General features: G+C 45.2%; 1 protein-coding gene across 1 annotated transcript in view; it reads left to right on the forward strand.

Annotated features, from left to right (window-relative positions):
- SYTL5 (synaptotagmin like 5) overlaps positions 1–21,974 on the forward strand; it is a 104,816-nt gene extending 82,842 nt beyond the window's left edge. Inside the window, exons 12-16 of the mRNA XM_047765812.1 lie at positions 90–251; positions 14,275–14,383; positions 16,002–16,137; positions 19,205–19,413; positions 20,800–21,974. Coding sequence (XP_047621768.1) covers positions 90–251; positions 14,275–14,383; positions 16,002–16,137; positions 19,205–19,413; positions 20,800–20,942 — 759 coding nt within the window. The 3' untranslated portion in view covers positions 20,943–21,974. The remainder of the gene's footprint in view (positions 1–89; positions 252–14,274; positions 14,384–16,001; positions 16,138–19,204; positions 19,414–20,799) is intronic.
- Positions 21,975–24,677: the final 2,703 nt, after the last annotated feature.

A 24,677-nucleotide genomic window follows, 5' to 3' on the forward strand; every position in this document is an offset into this window, starting at 1 on the left:
TAAAAGGTGGTGGAAGTAAATTTCCACCTGTCCTGGAACTGGGCAGAGCCCTCCTTGAGGAGGGTGACATTGCGAATGTCATTTTGCAGTACACCATCAGCCACACCCAGCTGGAAACGAGGACTCTGCAGCTCTCAGTCTGGCATCACGATCGATTTGGACGGAACAGCTTCCTTGGGGAGGTGGAGATTCCTTTTGACTCATGGAACTTTGAAAATCCCAGTGATGAGTGGTTTGTGCTTCAGCCCAAGGTAGGAAACACTTCCAGGTGTGTCAAACAGTTAGACAAGTGATGAGCAAAGTGGATGTCACAGGCCTCCAAGAATCTGACGACTTCCTGTTGTCAAGTGATAACCTGAAAAGATGAGTGCAGCTAATTTGGGGATAATACCGTAAATCCATTTTTTTTTTTTGTCCTTTTAGGGCTGCACTCACAGCATATGGAGGTTCCCAGGCTAGGGGTAGAATCAGAGCTGTAGCTGCCAGCCTATACCACAGCTCACAGCAACGCTGGATCCTTAACCCACTGAGCGAGGCCAAGGATCGAACCCGAATCCTCGTGGATACTGGTTGGGTTCATTAACTGCTGAGCCATGACGGGAACTCCCATTAATCATTTTTTTTTTTTTTTTTTTGGTCTTTGGTCCTTTTAGGGCTGCTCCTGCGGCATATGGAGGTTCCCAGGCTAGGGGTCGAATAGGAGCTGTAGCCACCGGCCTATGCCACAGCCACAGCAACACCAGATCCAAGCCACATCTGTGACCTATACCACAGCTCACAGCAACGCCGGATCCTGAACCCACTGAGCGAGTCCGGGGATCAAACCCACAACCTCATGGTTCCTAGTCGGATTCGTTTCCGCTGCGCTATGACAGGAACTCCCCCAGAAATCCATTCTTGGGGAAATCCTTCTTTGATATAGACCATCTGTAAAATGCAAGCCACATGAGCATATGTGTTATTAACTTGACCTACTAAAAAATGTGCTCATCATTTGAAGGTCACCAGGTATAAACCAAAGAATATTATGATACAGTCCTATTAGAAAGAGCAAGCATTCATTTCCACATAGGCAAACATAGCTCCAGAGAGCATCATCCGTCTCCCAGCATTCTCTCTCTTCTTCCTCATTCGCCACAATCCAAACAGGAGCAAGAGTGGTCTTGCCTTGGCTCTTATGAGGAAGGAACCTGTAGCTAAAGTATCTGGTTTCCTACATTCCTCCTTTTGAGATTCAGAACCCAGGTCTTGAGTTAAATTCAGAAAAAAAAAAAAAAAATGGTGTTCCCGTCACGGCGCAGTGGTTAACAAATCCAACTAGGAACCATGAGGTTGCGGGTTCAATCCCTGGCCTCGCTCAGTAGGTTGAGGATCTGGCGTTGCCATGAGCTGTGGTGTAGGTCGCAGATGCGGCTCGGATCCCACGTTGCTGTGGCTGTGGTGTAGGCCAGTGGCTACAGCTCCGATTCGACCCCTAGCCTGGGAACCTCCAATGTGTCATGGGAGCGGCCCTAGAAAAGGCAGAAAGACACACACACACACACAAAAAATCTCAAAGCTGGTTCTAGAAATTAAATGCTGCTCTAGTATCATTCTAAACTAAACTTAACAGTACCTGAGATTCACTCTAGGCAACTGGGATCCCTACATTTACAGTAATTTTTGAAGTCAAAAGAGAGGTGGTAAAAAGGTCACATTCCTGTAACCCATGATTGTTCTTTATAGAGAGAGAGGCAAAAAGAAGATGATGAGGAAGCTAGCGGACTCAGGTCAGACTTCCTGGGTTCGATGCTGGCTTCACGCCTATCTGTGTAACCTTGAGCAAGTGACTTAACTTCCCAGGGGTTGGTGTTATCATTGGTGACAGTAACTGGAGATAGCTTATAGGGATGCCATGCCAAGAGGCGTGAAGAAGCCTGCTGTGTGATACTTGCAGTATCGTGTCAGTTACATTCTAACCTTCTCAATAAATACTAAGGTGTACGTATGCTGCATTGCAGTCCTTGTATTGCAGTCGGCAGAAACTGCAGCTTATATGGCTCTAAGAATAAAAGGGAAATTATCGGCCAGTGATTAGCAAGCATGGCTTGATCCAGATGCTCAACTCTTAACAAGGCCCTTGGTCTCTCTTCTGTGTGTTGGCTTCATTTGCAGACTTCACTCTGGTGGGTTTTCTAACTGTTGACTTTAGACTCAGTGTAAATAACTCATGGAACATCTTTAGGAGGTATAATTGGGCTATGGATAAAACAAAATAGAACAGAAATCTTTAAACAGAAAATAACCGCAAGCCCGTGACTCACATAAGTGTGATAGAGGTAGAAAGTACAATGCGGAGTGCCCGCTGTGGCGCGGTAGGTTAAGAACCCGACTGCAGCAGCTCAGGTTGCTGTAGAGGTGCAGGTTCAATCCCTGGCCCAGCGCAGCGGGTTAAGGATCCAGCCTTGCTACAGCTGTAGTGTAGGTCTTGGCCATGGCTCGGATTCAATCCCTGGACTGGGAACTTCCATATGCCGTGGGTGTAGCCCCCCCCCCCCAAAAAAAAGGTTAGCAACAAATAATTCCACAATAGCATAACATTTCTCTGACATTAAATATGGGAAATACTTGGTCATTACAGCACTAAGTCTCTTGGAATTGAATGAAAAGCCTCACCATAAAGGATAGCAATTAATTTGACTGAACGGTCTCCTATCACTTGCTTCCATTGGTGTGTAATGGGTGAGCATCAAAGAATCATAGTTAGAACAAATCCAATACATCATATGATGCCTGACGCTGATGAAAGACAAGTAATATGCATCTCAGTCCACGAAATGACCTTGTCTGTCATAAATTTAACATGAAAGCCCAGGGGTGGGGGGTGCTCTTTGGAACCAGCTTGAAGGGTTTCCACTCAGTTTCCTGGAAATGGTTGAAGGATTTGCACTAAGATGAAATCAGAGCTCTCCCAGGCCTCTCCTAGGCATCCTTTGTGCTTAGGGGCTACCAACTTTGCATGCTAATCACTTTCACATTGACATTGAGCAATCTGACGTTCTAGCCCTAAGGGAGAAGCAGCTCTCTGAGCCTGCCCAAGGGCAGAAAGTTCTGATGGCGTTGCCTGTCGGTGGAACTCCTTGGTTCCTCTGCCAGATGCCCTTGGATGCCTTTAACCATGTCTCTTGGGAATTTTACCTCCAATAGCCTGCACCGGAGACTCTCTATAGAAGACTCTGTCCTCAGGCAATTGTAGATGTTTTTCCCACATGGGCAGAGAGCCAGAAATTCCTAGGCACTCTTGTATCCCCAGCCACAAGGCAATTCTTAGCCAAGAACTAATAGATGGGGGGAGTTTGGAGTCAGACATGCTACAGTGGTGCCACGAGGTCACAGTGGGGGGAGTTTGAAAGCTCAGTACCGTTACTGAAAGTGGGCAAAACTCTGTGGAGTTACTTATATCTCCTCCTGGATCAGGCTGTGCCCTCACCTGGCTTCTTTTTCTTCCCCGACCTGTTTCCCTAACGCTTTCATTGGCCTGTCTTGGGAGCCCTTCCTTAATAAGTCACTTGTGTGGGGGGTGGGGCATGGAAATCCTATAAAATTGGATTGTTATGATCATTGTACAACTATTAATGTAATAAATTCATTGAGTAATAAAAAATAAGCCACTTGCATAAGGACGCTCACCTCCAAGTTGGCATCTGGGGAACGCAACATCAATTAGCGTCTCTAATCCGTGTCATCTTTCTCCGCCAAGCTTCCTCTGATGCGTATAGAGGAAAGCCTGCAGATTAGGCAGACTTGCTTAGATACCGTGCCTTCCAGAACTGGGGAGATCAGGTACCATCCCATGATGCCTCCTGCTTCTTGAGTGGCTTGCCCTCAGGCTGAGCTGGGCGCTGCGTGGTTGGTTATCAGCCGGCTCTGAGAACTGTCACTTCATTCTCCGTCTCCCGCCTCGTCACCTCATCACCTGCAGCTATAGGATGAGCAGCCCCAGAGACATATTTCTTGTCGATTATCCAGCTGACGAGCTGAAGGGTGAGCTACAGGGACCAATTGCCTTAGTAATAGAGGATCAGAATTAATAGTCCTTAAGCATTTGGAAATAGTGACATCCTCTGACAACGGGAAGACACCGCGGCTTATTGCTCATTGACTCTGTGTTGGTGAAAAGCCCCTTGACGCATACCTTTGTTTTTGCTAAGTGTCACCGTGCTCAGCCTGTAAGGAGGCTGTTGCAGACAGAGAAAAAAACTCAAGATGCCAAATGTGCTTACTGTAGAGTAGTTTCACGCTCTAACTCCCATTTCACTGTGTGACATGGGATTATTTATTAGCTATATAACTCAGTATCTTACTGAAAGGCATATCAAGTAGGTGAACAGGAAGAGCTTGTCCGTATAAGTCACCTTTCGTATGTTCCCAGAAGGTGCTTTTATTCCAAGGACCTTTGAAAGTCAACAGCAAGTTTAAGTGGTTTTCCAAGGAAACCTCCATCCCACCTTTAGGCAGAGTCAATGCGATGTAAGGCCCTGTAGAATGGGTGCCTAGCTATAGGGCTCTCCCTTTCTGTGGCACTTTGGCAGACCTGTGTCTAGAATTTATTACCCCACCTTAGACCTGTAAATATGCTGGGAACTCTGCTTCCTCCTCCGATGGAAAGTGGTGCGCTCTCTTTCCAAAGAGCAAAAGGTAACAAGCTTTTTTCCTTTTTCCTGATTATTCCATGCCCCCTGCTGAGTCAGATCCTTTCTCTGGTTCCCTACAGATTTGGGATGTGGTTTGAATACATCCTGGCCCTCACCCTGGGCCCCAGTGCTCCGTGGACTTCTGGGAGTAGAGGGCAGAGCCCTCCATCAATCACTGCTGGGGGAAGGAGTGTAAAACCCTCTCACTTGCTTGCCTCCAACTGCGCCAGCTCCGAGGCGAGATATGCCTTGTCCTCAAACCCCCCCCCCCCACCGAGGGACTGGGCAAAACATACCCTCTGTGAAACTTTGCTGATATCACAGCCTTGGCAAGCTTTTCTTCACTTTGTGGACCCACTTTTCTACTACCCATCCTCATAAAACGAACAGAAGTTTGTGTCTCAGGGTCTCCTGAGGACCCCAGAGCAGACAGCTTGTTTCCTTCTCCCGGCTGCTTCCTCCCTGTGTGCACGCCTCTGATCACACCTGGCTCCCCACCAGTCTTTTTTTTTTTTGGGGGGGGGCGTCTTTTTAGGGCCACACCCACAGCATATGGAAGTTCCCAGACTACGGGTCGAATCAGAGCTGTAGCCTCTGGCCTACGCCACAGCCACAGCCACAGCAACGTGGGATCCGAACTGTGTCTGCAACCTACACCACAGCTCACAGCAATGCCAGATCCTTAACCCACTGAGCGAGGCCAGGGATTGTGGACTGTGTCCTCTTGGATACTAGTTGGATTCGTTACCCCTGAGCCACATTGGCAACTTCTCCCCACCAGTCTTTAAACACATTCTATACAATCTCCACTATATTCTGCTCATACTGCTTTCTTAACCCAAACTAACCTTCCTCCCCTCCTCCCCCCACCTTCATCTGTTGTCATGTCTCCCATCCTTTAAGGACCAGACACGGGCAGCCTCTTTACCCCAATCTGGATTACTCTCTCTCTTCCCACAGTTGTTTCTTTGTACTTGTATTTGGAGCAACTGGCATCGTTTGCCTGACCCTGAGCTTGCTGCGTGGGAGAAGCCCTCATCTCCCAGCAATTAGGACCAACAAGGGGTCAGTCCATGGACGCAGTCACAGAGGTCAAACACGTACAAGCACACGCCCCCAAGGCATTGCTTCATCATGTATTTTAACTTCAACTAAATGTGCATTCATTTGCAAGTCTTCTAACGTAGGGACAGTTGGTTGTGTTTGAGTATGATTTCAGCGAGTGAAATTCCCAGACTACGGGAATTGTCCTAGCTCCCTGGCATAAATTCTGACCCTCCTGCATCATAATCCACAGTTTCTAGTATATACTTTCAAAGTCTACCAAAGGCCAAATCTTTCTCAATATTTTATCATCATCTTCCTCATTTTTAAAGCTGCAAGCCCAGATATAATCCAATAGCAAATTGATGTTCAAGTCTTTTGTTCTTCTAAGGTATTCAACTTCATTTTTTATAGTAGCAGCTGTCTTTTTGTACCCTTCAATTTATATGACATTCAGGTATATAATTAGAGCCACGAATATGCCTGGCATAAAGAGCTTCAGGGACTAATGCAGCTGACTTTCGATGAGCCTGTAGTTCAACTGATGGGAGCAGGCATCCTTGGTCTTTTATAGAGGACCCTGCCCTTCTGTGGGAGTGGAGAGCATTCATCTGATGAATCAGTTATATAAGGGCAGATGAATAGAGCTTCTAATGAATATGTATCTCCTGGATAGAATGAAAACACACTGAAAGTAGAGTCTCTCTCTCTCTCTTCTGTCCCCACACCCCTTAGCAAAATGCCTGAAAAGCACTACTACAAGAAGCCACTCCATAAGTGAAATTGAATCCAATTGGTAGGACTGCTTGAATTGAATTGAGTTGAATTGAATTGAATTCTGCCCCCTTTTTCTGTGGAGGAGCTGGCTGAATTACGTAAAATGGTAGCATGCCAGGAGAGGATGTTGCTTTGGAATTTCCTGGCAGGTATACCCCACATGCCCCCAAGGCATTAGGTATGTGCAGCCTGCAAGATGACTTCCTCCTCTGGATTTCGTTGGCATGTGATTCTAATGCCACAGGACGTCATCTTTATTATTTTCTCATCTCACAAGATTTGAGGACTGTATTTGTACCAAGTCACCAGTGTGTTTGAATTTCAGCTAGAAACCAATGAAACATGAATAAATCCCAATAATGCAAGTTTTTTTTTTTTTGTCTTTTTGCCTTCTTAGGGCCACTCCCTCGGCATATGGAGGTTCCCAGGCTAGGGGTCGAATCGGAGCTGTAGCCACTGGCCTACGTCAGAGCCACAGCAACGCGGGATCCGAGCCGCGTCTGCAACCTACACCACAGGTACGGCAACGCCGGATCGTTAACCCACTGAGCAAGGGCAGGGACCGAACCCGCAACCTCATGGTTCCTAGTCAGATTCGTTCACCACTGCGCCACAACGGGAACTCCCCAATAATGCAAGTTTTGATCTCTACTAATACACTATATATACTATATGTCAGTACGTGATACCTTCACACAGACTTTTTTCTTGCCAGTGTGTCTTCCTACCCAAAGATCTCAGCCAAAAGCAAACAGAGCTTGTACCAGTTACCTGTAGTTGTGCAGAAAACTACCCTCCACCTCAGTGGCTTAAAACAATAGTTTATTATTGTTGTTCTTGATTCTTTGGGATGATTGGACTCAGCTAGGTGGTTCTCACTTAAGGTTTCTCATAGGGTTGCAGCTCGATGAGAGACTGAGGCTGAAGTTCACGGAGGGCTTGACTGGGCTGCTTGTTCCAGTTGGCTGTCTCACACTTGATGTTGGCTGCCAGCTGGGAACTCAGCTTGGCCTGCCAACCAGAGCACCTAGTGTGGCTTTTCCACGTGGCTTGGACCGCCCGTCGTGGGTTCCCAAAGGGGGGATTCTCAAGAGTATTCATTCTTACGGAGTTCCTGTTGTGGCTCAGTGGTTAATGAATCCGACTAGGAACCATGAGGTTGCGGGTTCGATCCCTGGCCTTGCTCAGTGGGTTAAGGATCCGGCATTGCCGTGAGCTGTGGTGTAGGTCGCAGACGTGGCTCGGATCCTGCATTGCTGTGGCTGTAGGCCGGCAGCTACAGCTCCGATTAGACCCCGAGCCTGGGAACCTTCATATGCCTCGGGAGCAGCCCTAGAAAAGATAAAAAGACAAAAAGAAAAAGAATATTCATTCTTAGAGAAGAAGTAGAAGCTGTTAATCTTAAGACCCAAGCCCAGAAACTGGCACACTGTCACTTCTGTCATCTTCTTCTAGTCAAAGTGATCACAGAGCCCACTCAGATCCAAAGAGAAAGGACACATATCTCGCCTCTCCTTGGCTACACTGGCTATGGTATCAAGTAGTGACTTCTTTTATCTTCCACAAAGGCTGTCATAATTTTCCATTTGTGACTTTCAAATAAACTAAAATTTACTGAAACTATCAAACCATAAGAAATGTCCTTTTATAAGGCACTTGATTTTAAAGTAGTAAGATTAGGGAGTTCCCATGTGGCCCAGCAGGTTAAGAACCCGACATAGTGTCCATAAGGATGCAGGTTTGATGCCTGGCCTCACTCAGTGCATTAAGGATCTGGCCTTGCCACAAACTGGGGGGTAGGTCACGGATGCATCTTGGATCCCACATTGTTGTGGCTGTGGCCTAGGCTGGCAGCTGCAGCTCCAGTTCAACCCTCTAAGCTTGGGAATTTCCATGTGCTACAGGTGTGGCTGTAAAAAGAACAAAAAATAGTAATATTAAATATTAGGTGTATAGTCTGTTTGACCACCTAATACCATTTGTGCCCCTGGTACAATAGTGAGTAAAATACTTCAAATGATTTTCCCACTCTTACTAAGAAGTTTTACCACCACCAAGAGGAAAGAAAGTCAGGCAAGGATTCCTTTTCATAATGGTCTCAGTCTTTTTTTGCTGAGGCTTGAACAGCGTCTGGCTTTGTTGTGAGTTTGGGGGTGTCTGAATTCTTCCAGTCTGCTCTCTCTCTCAGAGGAGAGCAGTTCTCAGCCCCCGACTCATTGCTCAGCAGTCAAGTCCCTGCAGTTAAAGCCTGAGAAAGTACACTACTTTTCTCACTCTATTTGTGAAAAATCAAAGTTTGTTAACTCAATGGCAAGCGGAGACCTACACAACAGAAGCTCTGGCTGTGTGTTCACACTGAGGTTTTAAATTTTGAATTGGATTTTGAGAGGATTGTAGATCCACATGCAGTCGTAAGAAATGACACAGAGAGATCCCGTGGACTCTGTATCCCGTTTCCCCCAGTGGTTACATCTTGCAAAGCTATAGTGCAGTGCCATGACCAGGGCGGTGGCACTGATACAATCCACCCATCTTGTTCAAGTATCCTTAGTTTTTCACTTATGTGCTTGTGTATTTATTTTTGTGCGGTTTCGTCACATGTGTAGTTTTGTATAGTCACCACTACAGCCATGATACAGGACAGTTCCGTCACCATGAGAATCCCTCATGTTGTTTGTTTGTTTGTTTGTGTGTGTGTGTGTGTGTGTATTTTTGCCTTTTCTAGGGCCGCTCCCATGGCATGTGGAGATTCCCAGGCTAGGGGTCCAATCAGAGCCATAGACACCAGCCTACGCCAGAGCCACAGCAACGTGAGATCCAAGCCACGTCTGTAACCTACACCACAGCTCACGGCAATGCCGGATCCATAACCCACTGAACAAGGCTAGGGATCGAACCCGCAACCTCATGGTTCCTAGTCGGATTCGTTGACCACTGAGCCACGACGGGAACTCCCCCTCATGCTGTTTTATAACCACACCCTCCCCACTCTTGCCACCCTCATCCATAACCCCTAGCAACCATGAAGCTATTCTCCACATCCATCAATTGGTCATTTCAGAATGTTAGGTGCAGCCGATTAAAGATCCGCCATTGTCACTGCAGCAGCTTGGGTCACTGCTGTGGGGTGGGTCTGATCCCTGGCCTGGGAGCTTCCCCATGCCATGGGCACAGCCCCCCAGAAAAGAGAGAGAAGGTCATATAAATGGAATTGTATGGTATGTATCCTATTGGGCTGACTTTTTAAAAACTTAAAGTATAATTGATTTACAATGTTGTACCAACTTCTGCTGTGCAGCAAAGTGACTCAGTCATACATACATATATACATTCTTTTGCTCACATTATGTTCTATCCAAACAGACTGGATATAGTTCCCTGTGTTGTACAGCAGGACCTCATTCCTTATTCAATCTAAATGTAATAGTTTGCATCTACTAACCCCAAACTCCCAGTCCATCCCACTCCTTCCCCCTCCCCCTTGGCAACCACAAGTCTGTTCTCCATGTCTGTGGGTCTGTTTCTCTTCTGTAGATAGGTTCGTTTGTGTCCTTTTTAGGTTGCATGGATCAGTGATATCATATGGTATTTGCCTTTCTCTTTCTGACTGACTTCACTTAGTATGAGAATCGCTGGTTGCATCCGTGTTGCTGCAAATGCCATTCTTTCATTCTTCTTTATGGCTGAGTGGTATTGCATTGTATACATGACTTCTTTCACACAGCATAGTTCTCTAGAGAGTCACCCAAGTCGTCAGATGTGTCAGTAGTCATTCCTTTTTATGGCTGAGTAGTACTCTATGTTACGGGGCTACCACAGTTTTTTAACCGATTCTCTACTGAAGGACGTCGGGGTTGTTTCCACTTTTGTACTATTGCAAATAAAGAGGATAAAAATATGCAGATACAGATTTTTCAGTGTACACAGTCTTCTGCTTCCCTGGATAAATGCCCAAGAGTGCATATGGCTAGGTTGAGTGGTCGTTGTAAGTTTAGTCTTTTTTTTTTTTTTGAAATTTTATTTTTTTAACAGAATAAAATACATATATTTAAACACAATTACATTCATACAGATTATTATATCATGGATCTTAAGAAACAGATTAAGTGACTCCCTCTGGAGAAGTGGAATGGAAAATATGCTGAGACAAATAGGAAATCTATTCTATACTTTATCCCATTTTGTATGGCTTTCACCTTTACTATTTAGTATTATCTATTACATTCAATTTTTCTTTAAAAATTAGCATTATATTAAAATTGTGTATATTATGCAACTAAAATTTATAAAGAAGAAAGCCTTACATACCATTAAATATTTTATATAGCATAATAAAAAGAATAACTTAACTGGTAAGAATAGCAAAAATAATATACCCTCTGAAAATAAGTAAAATACAAAATGCATAAATTGGTTCAAAAACAGTGTAGCTATATAAATAATGTCCTCACAATTTGTTACATCTTATTGATTCTTCGTATAGACATTACACCATTCTAGGTGATGTGATAAACAAGACATTATAGACTTTACATTGTACCATGGAGAGAAATGGTTATTAATAATACAGTTGTAGAACTGTATTATTTAATTGGACAGTTGCATCATTTAATTATAATTATCATAAATTCTTTGATGGAGAGGAAGTCAGAATCAGATCTAAGAAGACTTCAGCATTCCAAGAATGATGTCAAATGATCCCCTTCGTGGTGGATTATGTACTTATTTACTATGAGATATATTTCTTCTCCAGAGATTCCTTGTTTGTGTATCAATTGTAGATTTTTGGTTTGCAGTTATTCTGAGGTTTTGATATGAGTCTATATGTACATGAAGTTGTTATAAGTTGTTGTTCTCTTAATTGCAAGTTCATCTCTAGTGTCCTGCATTTGTACCCACCTCTTCTCCTGATTTCTGATTTTGGTGGTATAATTGTACATGGATGATTTCATGTCTTTACTGTATATATACCTTTACTGGTGAGCCTTGTCATTTGTGGCATTTTTGTTTCCTGTTGCTGTCTTTTCTTTTCTGCCTAGAGAAGTTCCTTTAGTATTTGTTGTAAGGCTGGTTGAGTGTTGCTGAATTCTCTCAGCTTTTGCTTATCTGAGAAGGTTTTTATTTCTTCTTCAAATCTGAACAAGAGCCTTGCTGGGTAGAGTAATCTTGGTTGCAGGCTTTTTCCTTTCATCACGTGAAGTATATCCTGCCACTCCCTTCTGGCCTGCAGAGTTTCTATTGAAAAATCTGCCGATAGCCTTATCGGGGTTCCCTTGTATGTTACTTGTTTCTTCCCCCTAGCTGCTTTCAAGATTTTCTCTTTGTCTTTAATTTTGGTCAGTTTGATTAATATGTGTCTCGGTGTATTCCTCCTTGGGTTTATTTTATATGGTCCTTGTTGTGCTTCCTGGATTTGAGTGAGTGGTTCCTTTCCCATGTTAGGGAAGTTTTCGGCTATTATCCCTTGGAATATTTTTTCTGTCCCCTTCTCTCTCTCTTCTCCTTCTGGTACCCATATAATATGGATGTTTTTGCGTTTCATGTTGTCCCAGAGATCTCTGAGACTGTCTTCATTTGTTTTCATTCTTTTTTCTCTTTTCTGTTCTGCATCCGTAATTTCCACTAATCTGTCCTCCACCTGGCTTATTCGTTCTTCTGCCTCCTGTATTCTGCTGTTAGCTGCTTCTAGTGCATTTTTTATTTCTGTTATTGTATTTTGCATCTCTTCTTGTTTAAGTTTTATATCTTGTATCTCTTTGCTCAGTGTTTCCTGTAAGTTATCCATCTTTGCCTCCAGTTTATTTCCAATGTCTTGCATCATCTTCAGCATCAACAATCTAAAGTCTTTTTCCTAGATGCTGAGAATCTCCTCATCACTTAGCTGTTTTTCCCTCATCTGAGTTCTCTGTCTTTTCATTTTTATAGGTTTTTGGTGTGGTGACCTTTTTATAGATAACAGAGTTGTAGCCTCTCTTACTTCTGGTATCTACCGCCCTTGTGGCCGAAGTCAGTATGGGGGCTTGCTGTAGGCTTCCTGATGGGAGGGGCTGATGCCTGCCCACTGGTAGGTGGAGCTGATTTTAATCCCTCTGGTGGGTGGGGCTTAGTCTCTGGATGGGATTAGAGGCATCTGTGTGCCTGAGGGGTCTTTAGGTAGCCTATTTTCTGAGGGGTGGGGCTGTGATCCCACCTGGGTTGTTGTTTGCCCTGGGGCTTCTCAGCACTGACTGACAGGTGGGGCCAGATTTCCCCAAAATGGCCACCTCCAGAGAAAGGCAAGGCTGAGTATTCCCAAGAGCTTTGCTTCCAATGCCCTTCCCTCACAACAAGCCACATTCACCCCTGTTTTCCCAGGATGACCTCCAAGAACTGCAGTCAGGTTTGACCCAGATTCCTATGTAGACCTCGCTCTGCCCTGGGATCCAGTGCACATGAAAGTCCGTGTGTGCCTTTTAAGAATGGGGTCTCCATTTCCCCCAGTCCTGTGGAGCTCCTGCACACAAGCCCCACTGGCCTTCAATGCTAGATGCTCCAGGGGCTCTTTCTCCCAGTGCCAGATCCCCACACGTGAGGGTTCGATGTGGGGCTCAGAACTCTCACTCCTTTAGGTGAGTCTCTGTGAACCAGTTAGTTTTCAGTCTGTGGAGCTTCCCACCCGGGAGGTATGGGATTGTTTATATCATGAAATCGCCCCTCCCACCTCTTGATGTCACCTCCTCTTTTTCTTCTGGAGTAGGGTATGTTTTTTAAGGTTTCCAGTCCATTTGGGTGAAGATTGCACAGTCTTTAGTTGTGAGTTTTGTTGTTTTCAGGAGAGAAGTTGAGTTCCAGTCCTTCTATTCCGCCATCTTAATCCTGTCTCTGTACGTTTAGTCTTTTAAGAAAATGCCAAACTGTTTTCCAGAGCAGCTCCCCCACTTTACAGCCCCACCAGCAATGTTTGAGTGAGCCGGTTTTTCCGCATTGAATTTTAATGATGCGAATGACTAGTATAGCTTTTCATGGTTGGTAGCTGGCAGCCCAACTCGAATGAGACAGTCCTGCCTCTTTTTCCCTTATTGATCACCTAGGAAAGCCTTGAGATATCAAGGACAGACACAAGTATCCTTTGGGGTTATTTTCAGTGACATCTCTATTCGTACCTCTTACCCCAAATTATTACATATGTTCAGTGATGGGTCCAATCTTCCGTGTGTTATAGGCACTCAGTGTCCCCTGATTCACCAAATGTCTGTTAGGTATATCGCCTCTAAAATGCCTTTTACTTTCATGTTAAAAAAGTTATACACAAATATCTTCACAGAGTTTTCATTTATTCTTTCTCTCTCTCTCTTTTTTTTTTTTTTTTTTTCTTTTTAGGGCTGCACCCGCAGCATATGGAAGTTCCCAGGCTAGGGGTCTAATCAGAGCTGTAGCTGCCGGCCTCCACCACAGCCACAGCACCGCCAGATCTGAGCCATGTCTGGGACCTACACCACAGCTCACAGTAACGCCCAATCCTTAACCCACTGAGCGAGGCCAGGAATTGAACCTGAGTCCTCATGGATCCTAATCGGATTCTTTTCCGCTGCGCCACTCAGGAACTCCTTCACAGAGTTTTGTAGCCTCTCTTTTCTCACGCCTATGGCATCTCTTAAACCAGTTAAGTGCTGCCAGGGTTGAATGGGAATACACGGTCACATTTAAGCCTCCGAGTCAATAGTGTACATTCGAACATGGGTTCCCAAATTACAAACCAAGCCTTCTCACTTTTGCTTTTCCCCTGTCTCCTCTTGGCCAGGTGGAATATGCTGCTGATACTGGCCTTCAGTACAAAGGGGAGCTGACAGTTGTTCTGCGTTACATTCCGCCAGAGGAGAACATGGCACTTCCAGTAGAACAACTTCAAGGTAGAGGAAAAAAAGAAAAATCAATGACGTTGGCCAGAGACTTTCCCTTTCTAGAAGCGTGGGAGTAGGGATCGGGGCTTGGGAGAACTGTGTTCCTTTTGCATTATACCGATGAGATGGAAGGGGTTAGATGTCACTGTCTTTCAAGAAGACTTGAGAAGTCGATCTGTACGTGGGGAAGGGTGTGGGATTCTTACAAGGCAAAGACCATTCATACTTAGAAACTAATCTCGATGTTGAGATTTGTTTCCGGGAAGTCCTAGAGACCTAGACTGTTCCCCAGGGTGGAGTGGGAGGGAGATGGGGACCAGTCTGCTGAGAGGGGAAGTGCAGGATGCTACTGTATGCATTTATGGCATTCCCAGCTACTCAGGGCATCTTGGGGAAGAATTAATCTGGAACACAGAATGCAAAGAAAAAAATCCAAATGGAGTCAACGTTTAAATCCCTCATGGCAATTCCTTGTCGGCTCAGTAGGTTACGGATCTGGTATTGTCACTGCAGCAGCTTGGGTCACAGCCATGATGCGGGTTTGATCCCTGGCCTAGGAACTTCCGCATGCCGCAGGCACTGCCAAAAAAAAAAAAAAAAAAAAATCTTTTGCCCTCCTTCTCCCATGAATGCCTCTAGGCAGCTTCCTTTATCTTTCTCTTCCCGTCACCCTCATCAGGGTGACCCTGTGCAAGGAATTTACTCTCTCTCGGCTTTGGCTTCCTTATGTCACAGGGATATTGCAAGGATTAAATAGGTTCATTCATGTCAAGTGCTTAGAACAAGGGTAAAAGGAAGGTGATGGTGATGGCGCTTGTTATGTGTGTTGAGCATATTTCATGTGACATGGGAAGAACTTTCTCTCACCCCAAAATGCAATGGTGCCTGGCCTGTAGCCTTTAGAGCTGGCCTGGCACGCAGTCGACAACGTACAAGACCAAAATATCCAGGACAGACGTTAGGCATTTTCTCTTTGGGGGTCTTGGCACCTGCGTGGCTTTCACTGGAGCTGTTTCTTAGGGAGAGCAGGGACGTGGCCCAGGTTGCTCTCAGGATCTTTTCCATTTTATCCCTTTATACCTTACAGGGTAATATTGAATTTTTTAAATTGATTTGTTTTATTTTTTCCCACAAGTACAAATGAAAGAATCTATCTGGAAGGAATCCAGTGCGGTAAGAACATTTAAGTGACATGGAAGCGTATACAAATGTAAAGACGTTATCGCTCAGCAGATGTAATAAATCTCTTTTTTTTTTTTTTCTTTTTAGGGCTGCACCTGTAGCACATGGACGTTCCCAGGCCAGGGACTGAATTGGAGCTGTGGCCGCTGGCCTACACCACAGCCACAGTAACCAATACAGGATCTGAGCCACATCTGCGGTCTATACCGCAGGCATCAAACCCACATCGTCATGGACCCTATGTGGGGTTCTTAACCCGCTGAGCCACCATAGGAACTCCAAAATAAACCGTGGTTGATTTCACTTGTGAATTTCGAAATGGAACCCATGATTCAGCCTCTTCCTTTCCCTTCTTTTCTCTCCCCAACCCCCTCCCTCCCTCTTTCATTCTCTTTTACTTTGCCTCCCTTCCTCCTTCTCTTCTCTCTTTGTCTCTCTGATGCAGGAAAGAAGACCTTTAAACGAGGAAAGAAGAAGGATGCGCCCATCAGCTCTGGAGGACTACTAGAAGTGTTCGTCAAAGAGGCCAAGAATTTGACAGCGGTGAAGTCAGGAGGCACTTCCGATAGCTTTGTGAAGGGGTAATTTTGTTTGAGCTCATTTTAGAAGGTGCTTAATGGGGATGAAAATGTCTGTGGTCCATGAGACAGCTGGGGCTGTGAGGCTTCCTTGTTGCTCTTGTTCTGCATGTGTCCATCCCTCGAATCCTGGTGATTCCATCTAACACCACGCGGGGGCGCTCTCCTTGTTCTAGCCCTCAGCCCACTTGCGGCATATGTCCAGGTTTCCCATGACTCCCACCCTCAAGACTGCCAGACGTTCCTGTGAGATTCATTTCTCGAAGGAGGAGGGTGTGTGATTTTTCTACATGTGATGTGTTTTTATTGTGCCTGGTTATCATTTCTTGCTGGCAGCACACAGCACCAGCAAAACTATTGGATCCTTGATATTTTGCCCCCTTGGGGGAAAATTTTCAAAAGCGGAGACGTCAGAGCATCTTCCCTAGAGATATTCATGGGGGAGGGGCCTTGGGGAAGCTCCAAGACTGCCTCCTGGGCACTTGTGCCCACTTGGTGGAGCACAGGGCAGTTTCTCGAGGGAACACAGCCCTTTTAAGGGACATTCTTACCCATGCTAGGCAACCCAGCCAACCAGTCTCTCCTGATTCCTATTTGAGATTTTTCTCCTATAATTAGAGGAACTAGAACCAGAAGGATGTCATTCATTCAAATAAACACATAAATGCCCATGTTCCCAGCCCTAAGTCATGCGGTTCCAAAAAGAAGACCTGGTCTGGGAACTCCCATCATGGCACAGTGGAAACAAATCCGACTAGTATCCATGAGGATGTGGGTTCGATCCCTGGCCTCGCTTAGTGGGTCAGGGACCTGGCGTTGCTGTGAGCTGTGTTGTAGGCCACAGACGCAGCTTGGAACCCATGTTGCTGTGGCTGTGGTGTAGGCTGGCAGCTGTAGCTCTGATTTTTTTTTTGTCTTTTTGCCTTTTCTAGGGCTGCTCCCATGGCATATGGAAGTTCCCAGGCTAGGGGTCTAATCAGACCTATAGCTGCCGGCCTACGCCAGAGCCACAGCAACGTGGGATCAGAGCCATGTCTGCAACCTACACCACAGCTCACGGCAATGCCGGATCCTTAACCCACTGAGCAAGGCCAGGGATCAAACCCGCAACCTCATGGCTCCTAGTCGGACTTGTTAACCACTGCGCCACGACGGGAACTCCTGTAGCTCCGATTTGACCCCGAGCCTGGGACCTTACATATACAGCGAGTATGGCCCTAAGAAGCAGAAAAAAAAAAAAAAAAAAAGAAGAAGAAGAAGAAGAAGGAGAAGACCTGGTGTGTGTTCTCACAAAGCCCTGCAAAACCCATAAAGTAAAACAGATTTCCCTGATGCCAGCCTTTTGGTTAATTCCTCGAGGCAGGTGCCAGTATTATTCCTCTCCTCAATCCTTAGCAAAGTGTAATTTTCTCCACAAGGCAATGAGTCAGGCCTTCACGCTCACACATTCTACCTTTGGTGAAGGCCATAATAACGAGCAGCAGGTGTCCGGTGGGGCTTCCCCTCCAGTGAGTGTGGGCACCTCAACCCCGGCCCATCTGTCCTCGCCTCTTTCTCACTGTACATTTAAGCACAGAAGAAATGCTTTAGGTGGGTCCTGCCATTCAAACTTGCCCCACGAGCCCTACCATCCCATTCAGGCCACTTCCTGCCCACTGGTGGGATGGTGAGATGGCTCCTTGACTGTGAACTCACTGTGGCCTTGCGTGGATGATCTAACATCTTCTGCAATAGTTTTTACTTTATCATGTTGAACATGTATGAAGCAGAGATAATAAAGGACAGTATCTTTGTTCTCTCGGTATATAGTTGTAAAAGCGTAGGAACTTCTACGAAAATCTCTCCTGCGTTACGCTTAAACATTGAGCTGATTTTAAAGGGACCTCAGATTTTTTGTAAAAGAGCATGAGAGAGCAAGAATGGATCCTTCTATAAAATTTAATATTATAAAATGTATCAGTTAATGTTAGGTCTCTCTGCAAACCAGCCTAACAGTGGGTTAAACAAGACCAAAGTTCTTCCCCATGATGGAAACCAAGCCTAAAGGTAACGCATCCCATTGGCTAAAACTTAGTCACGTAGCTATATGAGCAGCAAGGGAGGCTGGAAAGTGTAGTCTTTCTTCTGGGCGATCTTGTGCCTGACTGACAAAATGGGATTGATTTATCGATTTATGTATTGAGAAGGCTAGGGAAAGAATGAACAGTGGGAGATAAGCAGTCTCCAGTTGGTACATGAAATGGAATCTCGTGTGTTACAGTGTATCTTCTTTCTTTATGCTCATGTGTGGTATTTTTCATATTTGTTTAATGTACTTATTTCATACCCATAAGTCTCCTTCCCTAAAGCGTGCTCCCTGATCCATCAGGTATTACGATCAAAAAGAGAGGAGAGAAAAAGAGACACAGAAGGGAGGGAAGCTGATAAAATTATGTTACTAGGCAGGTGAGCAACTGCAGGTAACGGGGGCTCAGCTCCACTGAGGAAGCAACGAGGAACTCTGGAATATACCTTAGGATTGTCCCTTCAAGGGACAGGGAAGCTGGAAGACTCCTCCAGCAGTATCTCAAACTCATCGGTTGAGGGTTGCTCCCAGGGACAGTAAATTCTCAGGAATCCCAAGGTTTCTGACACTTAAGCTGGGTCAGCTCACACAGCACCAGACAAAGTCTATAACGGGAGAAGCCAAGAGACACAGGTGCTTGAGGTGGAAAGCTGTCAGCACACCAGGAAGGGCTCATCTCGGCTTCCGGTCAACTCAGAGGTGGGCCAAAGATGATGGAAGGCAGGACATCATGACCTAGTGTCTCCTGCAGGAGGTATTTTCATTTCAAGATGAGGGAAGGACCCACAGAGGATGAGAAAGGAGAGTGTGAGCATTTTGCTATCGCCCCACCTAAAAGAAATAATAAGCCATTCCACTAAATAAAGCCAGATTTAAGCATATAAAAACCTGGGAGAGAAAATCAAATACACACAGCAGGAGTTATGGAAAAACGAAGTGATCTGGCAAGGGCGCCCTTTCCTGTTTACTGTCTCACTGATGGCTTGATTGCATTTTCTCCTGCAGCTACTTGCTCCCTGATGATAGCAAAGCCACCAAGCACAAAACTCTGGTGATAAAAAAGAGTGTTAACCCCCAGTGGAATCACACTTTCATGTTCAGTGGCCTGCATCCCCAGGATATAAAGGATGTTTGCCTGGAACTCACCGTCTGGGACAAGGAGGCCTTTTCCAGCAACGTCTTTCTGGGAGGAGTTCGTTTGAATTCCGGAAGTGGTGAGGACCCTGAGATAGTCTGTGACTGGGGATGGGGCAGGGAGGTGGTTCCTGCAGGTGTGATGTGCTCTAGGTGTATATGTCGTTGCAGTTTCGTTGGCATCCGAGATTACCCCGGATACTCTGTTCCTTTAGCCAAGGATCGGTTCCATGTTAAAATAAAAATACTACTACCTGGGAGTTTGAGGTTGATAGATGCAAACTATTCCATTTAGAATGGAGAAGCAATGAGGTCCTGCTGTACAGCACAGGGAAGTCTGTCCAGTCTCTTGGGATGGACCAGGATGGAAGGTAATATAAGAAAGGGAATGTATATGTATGTATAACTGAACCACTTTGCTCTACAGCAGAAATGAGCACAAAATTGTAAGTCAACTATGCTTTAATTAAAAAAAAAAAAAAAAGAGATCCTACTATGGCACAGTGGGTTAATGATCTCTCTTGGCTCATTTGGAGGCGCTGGTTCAATCCCCAGCCCAGCACAGAGGGTTAAGGTTCTGGCATTGCTTTAGCTGTGGTGTAGGTTGCAGGTGCGGCACAGATTTTATCCCTGGCCCGGGAGCTTCCATATGCTGCAGGGGGCGGCCGAAAAAGAAAAGAAAAGAAAATACCATTCAGTCCTTTCATAAACTATCATTTACACTTTAGTCTAAGTGGATTTCAACTACTTTCTTGGGCCTTCACGTTTTGCTCAGGAGAGGATCACAAAGATAGCACAGACTTGTGATCAGGTAGAGAATGGCTTCAAAAACCAACTTTACTTCCTCCCCTTCTCAGTTTTGTCTAGGCCTTGCAACCATTACTCAACACTAGTTAACACTAGTTAAATTGAAAGGAAATAAATCCTTTTTTTTTCCCTAAAAATTAATGACCCCCCTCACAAACTCTCATTATCCCAACACTTCAGCCAGACATAGATAGTCTGCATGCCCCAGGGTCAGCACCCCTATGGAGAAGGGCCTGTGATGCTTTATTCATTTAGCCATTAAGCAGAGCCAAGACTCTCTCTACCACGAAAATGAAAATGCCCAGGTCACAGAAGTGGCCCTGTTTGAAAGGGAGAGCCTTGGAACCCAGGTCAGACTGTTCTTCTGTCACGTTATCTCAGTCCAGGTGAGCCAGCTTTCTGCTTGAACTACCAAAGTGAGGAAGACATGAGCCCCTAGGGCCGGCCTGATAGGTTCTTCATCATCGAGGCAGCAGCGAGTAATGCAGGCAGCAAAGGGATGTATTGCCTCCTAACGCCACGCACTAGCTGTGAGAAAGGACAGCAAGCCAGCCAAGGGCTCTCTGGTGAGCAGGCCCCCGTCAGAGGTTGCTAGGTGCCTTGCAGATGTTCAGAGCATTTCCTCTGTCAAGTGCGACGCTCCCCTTTGCCTTCCGCAGGTGTGAGCCGTGGGAAGAGCGCTGATTGGATGGACGCTCAGGGGGAGGAGCAACGCCTCTGGCAGAAGATGGCGGACAATCCTGGGACTGCCGTGGAGGGTGTGCTCATGCTCCGTGCCAGCATGGGGAAGAGGAAGCTCTGAAGGTACCAGTTCTCCAAAAGGAGGCCTCCAGGGATTGTCTGGTTGTCATTTCCTCCCATTAGCCAGCTTGGGACCTGAAGTCTGCTTCTCTGCCGTTTCTCACCTGTGGGTACTGGGACATGGGGGAGAGATGTCACTGCTGTGAACATTTAGGGTCTTGCCAAGTCTTAAAAAGTACGTACCTCTCTATGTCATCGGGCCAGTGATTTTTGTTGTGGTGGTTGTGTTTTGGCCATGGCCGTGGGGTGTGGAAGTTCTCCGGCCAGGGATTGAACCCACACCAGGGTGGTGATAACGCCTGATCCTTAACGGCTAGGCCATCAGTGAACTCTGGCCAAGGCTTTTTTGACTGGATGATAGAAAGTGTTACCACACTGTCCTATCACCAAGCAAACTGTCCAATGATTCATAGGCTTTGTACCATAGGAGAAATGGCACGTGCTTATTTGAAACTACTGTTGAGATTGGGGGGGGTCCCCAAACTTTTTCCAATTATGAGTTATTTTAGGTTTTCTCCAGGTTTGAGGGCAAAGGGGAGCCACTTGGCATGTAGACCACTTGAAGAGTAAGAAGAAGGGATACTGGCTACCCTTCCCTCACCCTGGGAATTCCCATAATCCAAAGACAGCATTGTGAGCATGGTTGCTGGGACAGGGGGGTGGCCCTGTTCTTGCAGAAAACTTGGGGATTGACTGGATTTCAAGTTTTCACGATGAACTGACAGGTTTTTCTGTGGTGACTATGTAATCGATAATCTAAATCATCCCACTTTGGGGAGTGAAGAGGGCTGAGCCATTGCCCAGAACAACAGGTATGAACCTTGACTGACCTGGGAAAATTGGGATGTAGGGTCCCCCTAGTCAGGATCTAGCTATGAGAGAGCCCTGTTGTAAACGTTTACTTTATAAAATGTTCTAAGCTGTCAACGAAAAGGGAATAAGAAATAATCCACCTTTGGAGCCCCTGTCACATCCCATTGCTCAAAGGTATGCCATGGGCACAGCCAAAAACAAAACAAACAAACAAAAAAAAAAAACAGCCCAGAAAACAAAAAGCATAAGATCATCACTACTTCCTCTATTGGAAAAACAAATTGTCTTCAGCTTTGGTGTGATTTGGTATGTCTTCAATGACGTTTTTAGGGGAGATGAGAGGGTGATGATGGTGAAGCCTGGAGCCATCTCTAGAGGAGACAAAATGCAGTAGATGTATCCACTAATAATAAAAGTGGCAAAATCAATCAATTCCAAAATGTATGACTTGAACTCAAGACCAGCATGAACTTTATGTATCAAGACCTTTGCCACATTTAGAGCAATGCTTCGTATCATGATTTCATAAAATCCAGCATCTACCTGGGTATTTCCACAATGCAGGAAGGACCCAGACAGGTAGAAGTCTGTTAGAAACCTGCTGGTGTGGCTCTCAGAAATACAGAGTCAGTGGATCTTTTGGTTACTCTTTTTTACTAGAAGTACAAAGAATATTTTTAATATAGGTGATACATGTAGATGGCGTAAAATTTGAGTCACTCCGAAAATTGTGAAAAGTAAATCTGACCCGTCCTCTTCCATATCAGAATATATTGACAGACCCATTTTTTTTTTTTTTTTGTGGCTACAGGGTATTACATTACAGGGATAGTTTGTATTTATTTAACTAGTCCTACCATTCATCATCCAGGTCTTAAATATTAGCCTGCTCAGGGAAACCTCCTGATCCCCCTCTTCCTGACGAGGTCGCAGCAGCCTGCCTCTATTTCCCCTTCAGTACGTAGATCACAGTTATATTATTCATGTATTGAGTTCCTTAATGCCTGTGTCAGTTAACCCTCACCACCGCATCCCTAGAATGTAAGCTTCATAAAGAGCAGAGACGCTATTTCGGTGGTTCCACAGCTATATTCTTCGTGCTTAGTGGGTAGTTTGAAAAATATGTGTGGTAAGTGAAAATGAAAACAAAAATGTAACATCAGAGAATGTTAGACCAGTAGGCATCTTTTGAAACCGCTGTTTCTAACTTCTAGTTAACAGATGAGAAAACTGGGATGCAGATAGATCAAGAAAAATCTCCGAATGGAGGTGGCTCAGTGATAACGCACCCAACTAGTATCCAGGAGGACATGGGTTCCATCCCCGGCCTCGCTTAGTGGGTTGAGGATCCTGCGTTGCCATGAGCTGTGGTGTAGGTCGCAGACACAGCTTGGATCCACAGTTGCTGTGGCTGTGGTTGGTGTAGGCTGGCAGCTATAGCTCCGATTCGACCCTAGCCTGGGAACCTCCATATGCTGTGGGTGTGGCCCTATAAAGACAGAGAAAAAAAAAGAAAGAAAAATCTCTGAATATGATCATTGATTGGTCTTTTAAAAGCAGCCTTTCTACCAGTGCTTTAGTTACAACCCTAGACAGCTCATTCCAGCCTCTCCTGGCGTAGATAAAAGCGCAGAGTATGTGTGCTCTCCAGCCCAGCATCTCAGCATCTCAGAAGGAGAGAACACAGCCTTGCCTGGAGAACCTCACTCCTTGTTTGGAGCAGCCTTCGATTTTCCCTCAGTCAAATGAAATTGTAAAGGGACACCTTGATCCGTTTAGTTTGTAAATAGCACCTGCAGAATACATGGAAGATGTGGTGTATCAGTTCTCATTTTGCTTATGTTGTTACTGTCACTGGAGTCATCAGGATATAGATTTTCATGGTTACAAAAGCACCACCAACAAAGATATTTCAATGGGATTTTTTTATTCTTGGCCTCCCTTTCCTTAAGAGACTTAGACAAATATATGATCCATCATCATTAAATACTTAACTAAAGGATGAATTGAGCCTGCCTGATTCGCAGTAATATTAGCCTCATCATCACCTGCTACCACAAGGCTTATATTAGGCAGGGGAGGAGAAAGCTGTGGGGAAAAGAAAGGGCAAACCCCACTTTTAGAAGCGAAGCTGATGAAGATGTCAAGTCCCCAAAGCACCTCAGAGTGAAATACTATGGCATTTGGGGCTGTGATCAGTGTTTGTTTTTTCTTCCATGTAGATATTGTCACATTAAACTGAGCATTGCCTTTAGAAGTTGGCAGAAGGGCTTTCCTCCCACAATGTTATCCTTTATGGCCTCTGAAATTAAAGAAAACAAATACAGTGAGGCAGTTTATAAAGGCAAAACCATAACAAAAGTTGGATCTGGCAAGTTCTGAGCAAGAGCCATGGAAATTGGGCCACATCGAGGATTCCAAAGGATTATCTGAATCATCTGGGGTGTAAATTTAATACATTGATTCCAGAGCATGGCTCCAAACCTACTGAACAAAATCTCTAGACGACTCCAATATTTTTATCAAGCTTCTTGGGTGATTCTAACACAAGGAGATCACAGTTTGAGAAAACATTTCATTAGGGGACAAATTAAATTGACTATATTATTTGGACCAAATCTGCATCATGATGACAGATTGGATCGCTAACTTGGACATTACTGATTGCAAGGTAACCATGGTGAGGTAGAAGGAATCTAAACGTGAACTCAGATTGATCTTAGTTCATGCTTTGCCTTGACTACTTACCAACCATGTGACCTCAGTCAAGTTTAGCCAGTCTAGGCCTTGATCTATTCACCTATAAAGTAGGGATAATTGGGCTGTCTTGGAGTAATTGGCGATATTCCATGTGGCCATATGTATAAATATGCTTTGTAAATTTTACCCCACCATGGGGAGGAAAAAAAGTCAGTATTAGTGA

This window comes from Phacochoerus africanus, chromosome X (genome assembly GCF_016906955.1).
Source record: "Phacochoerus africanus isolate WHEZ1 chromosome X, ROS_Pafr_v1, whole genome shotgun sequence".
NCBI lineage: Eukaryota > Metazoa > Chordata > Mammalia > Artiodactyla > Suidae > Phacochoerus > Phacochoerus africanus.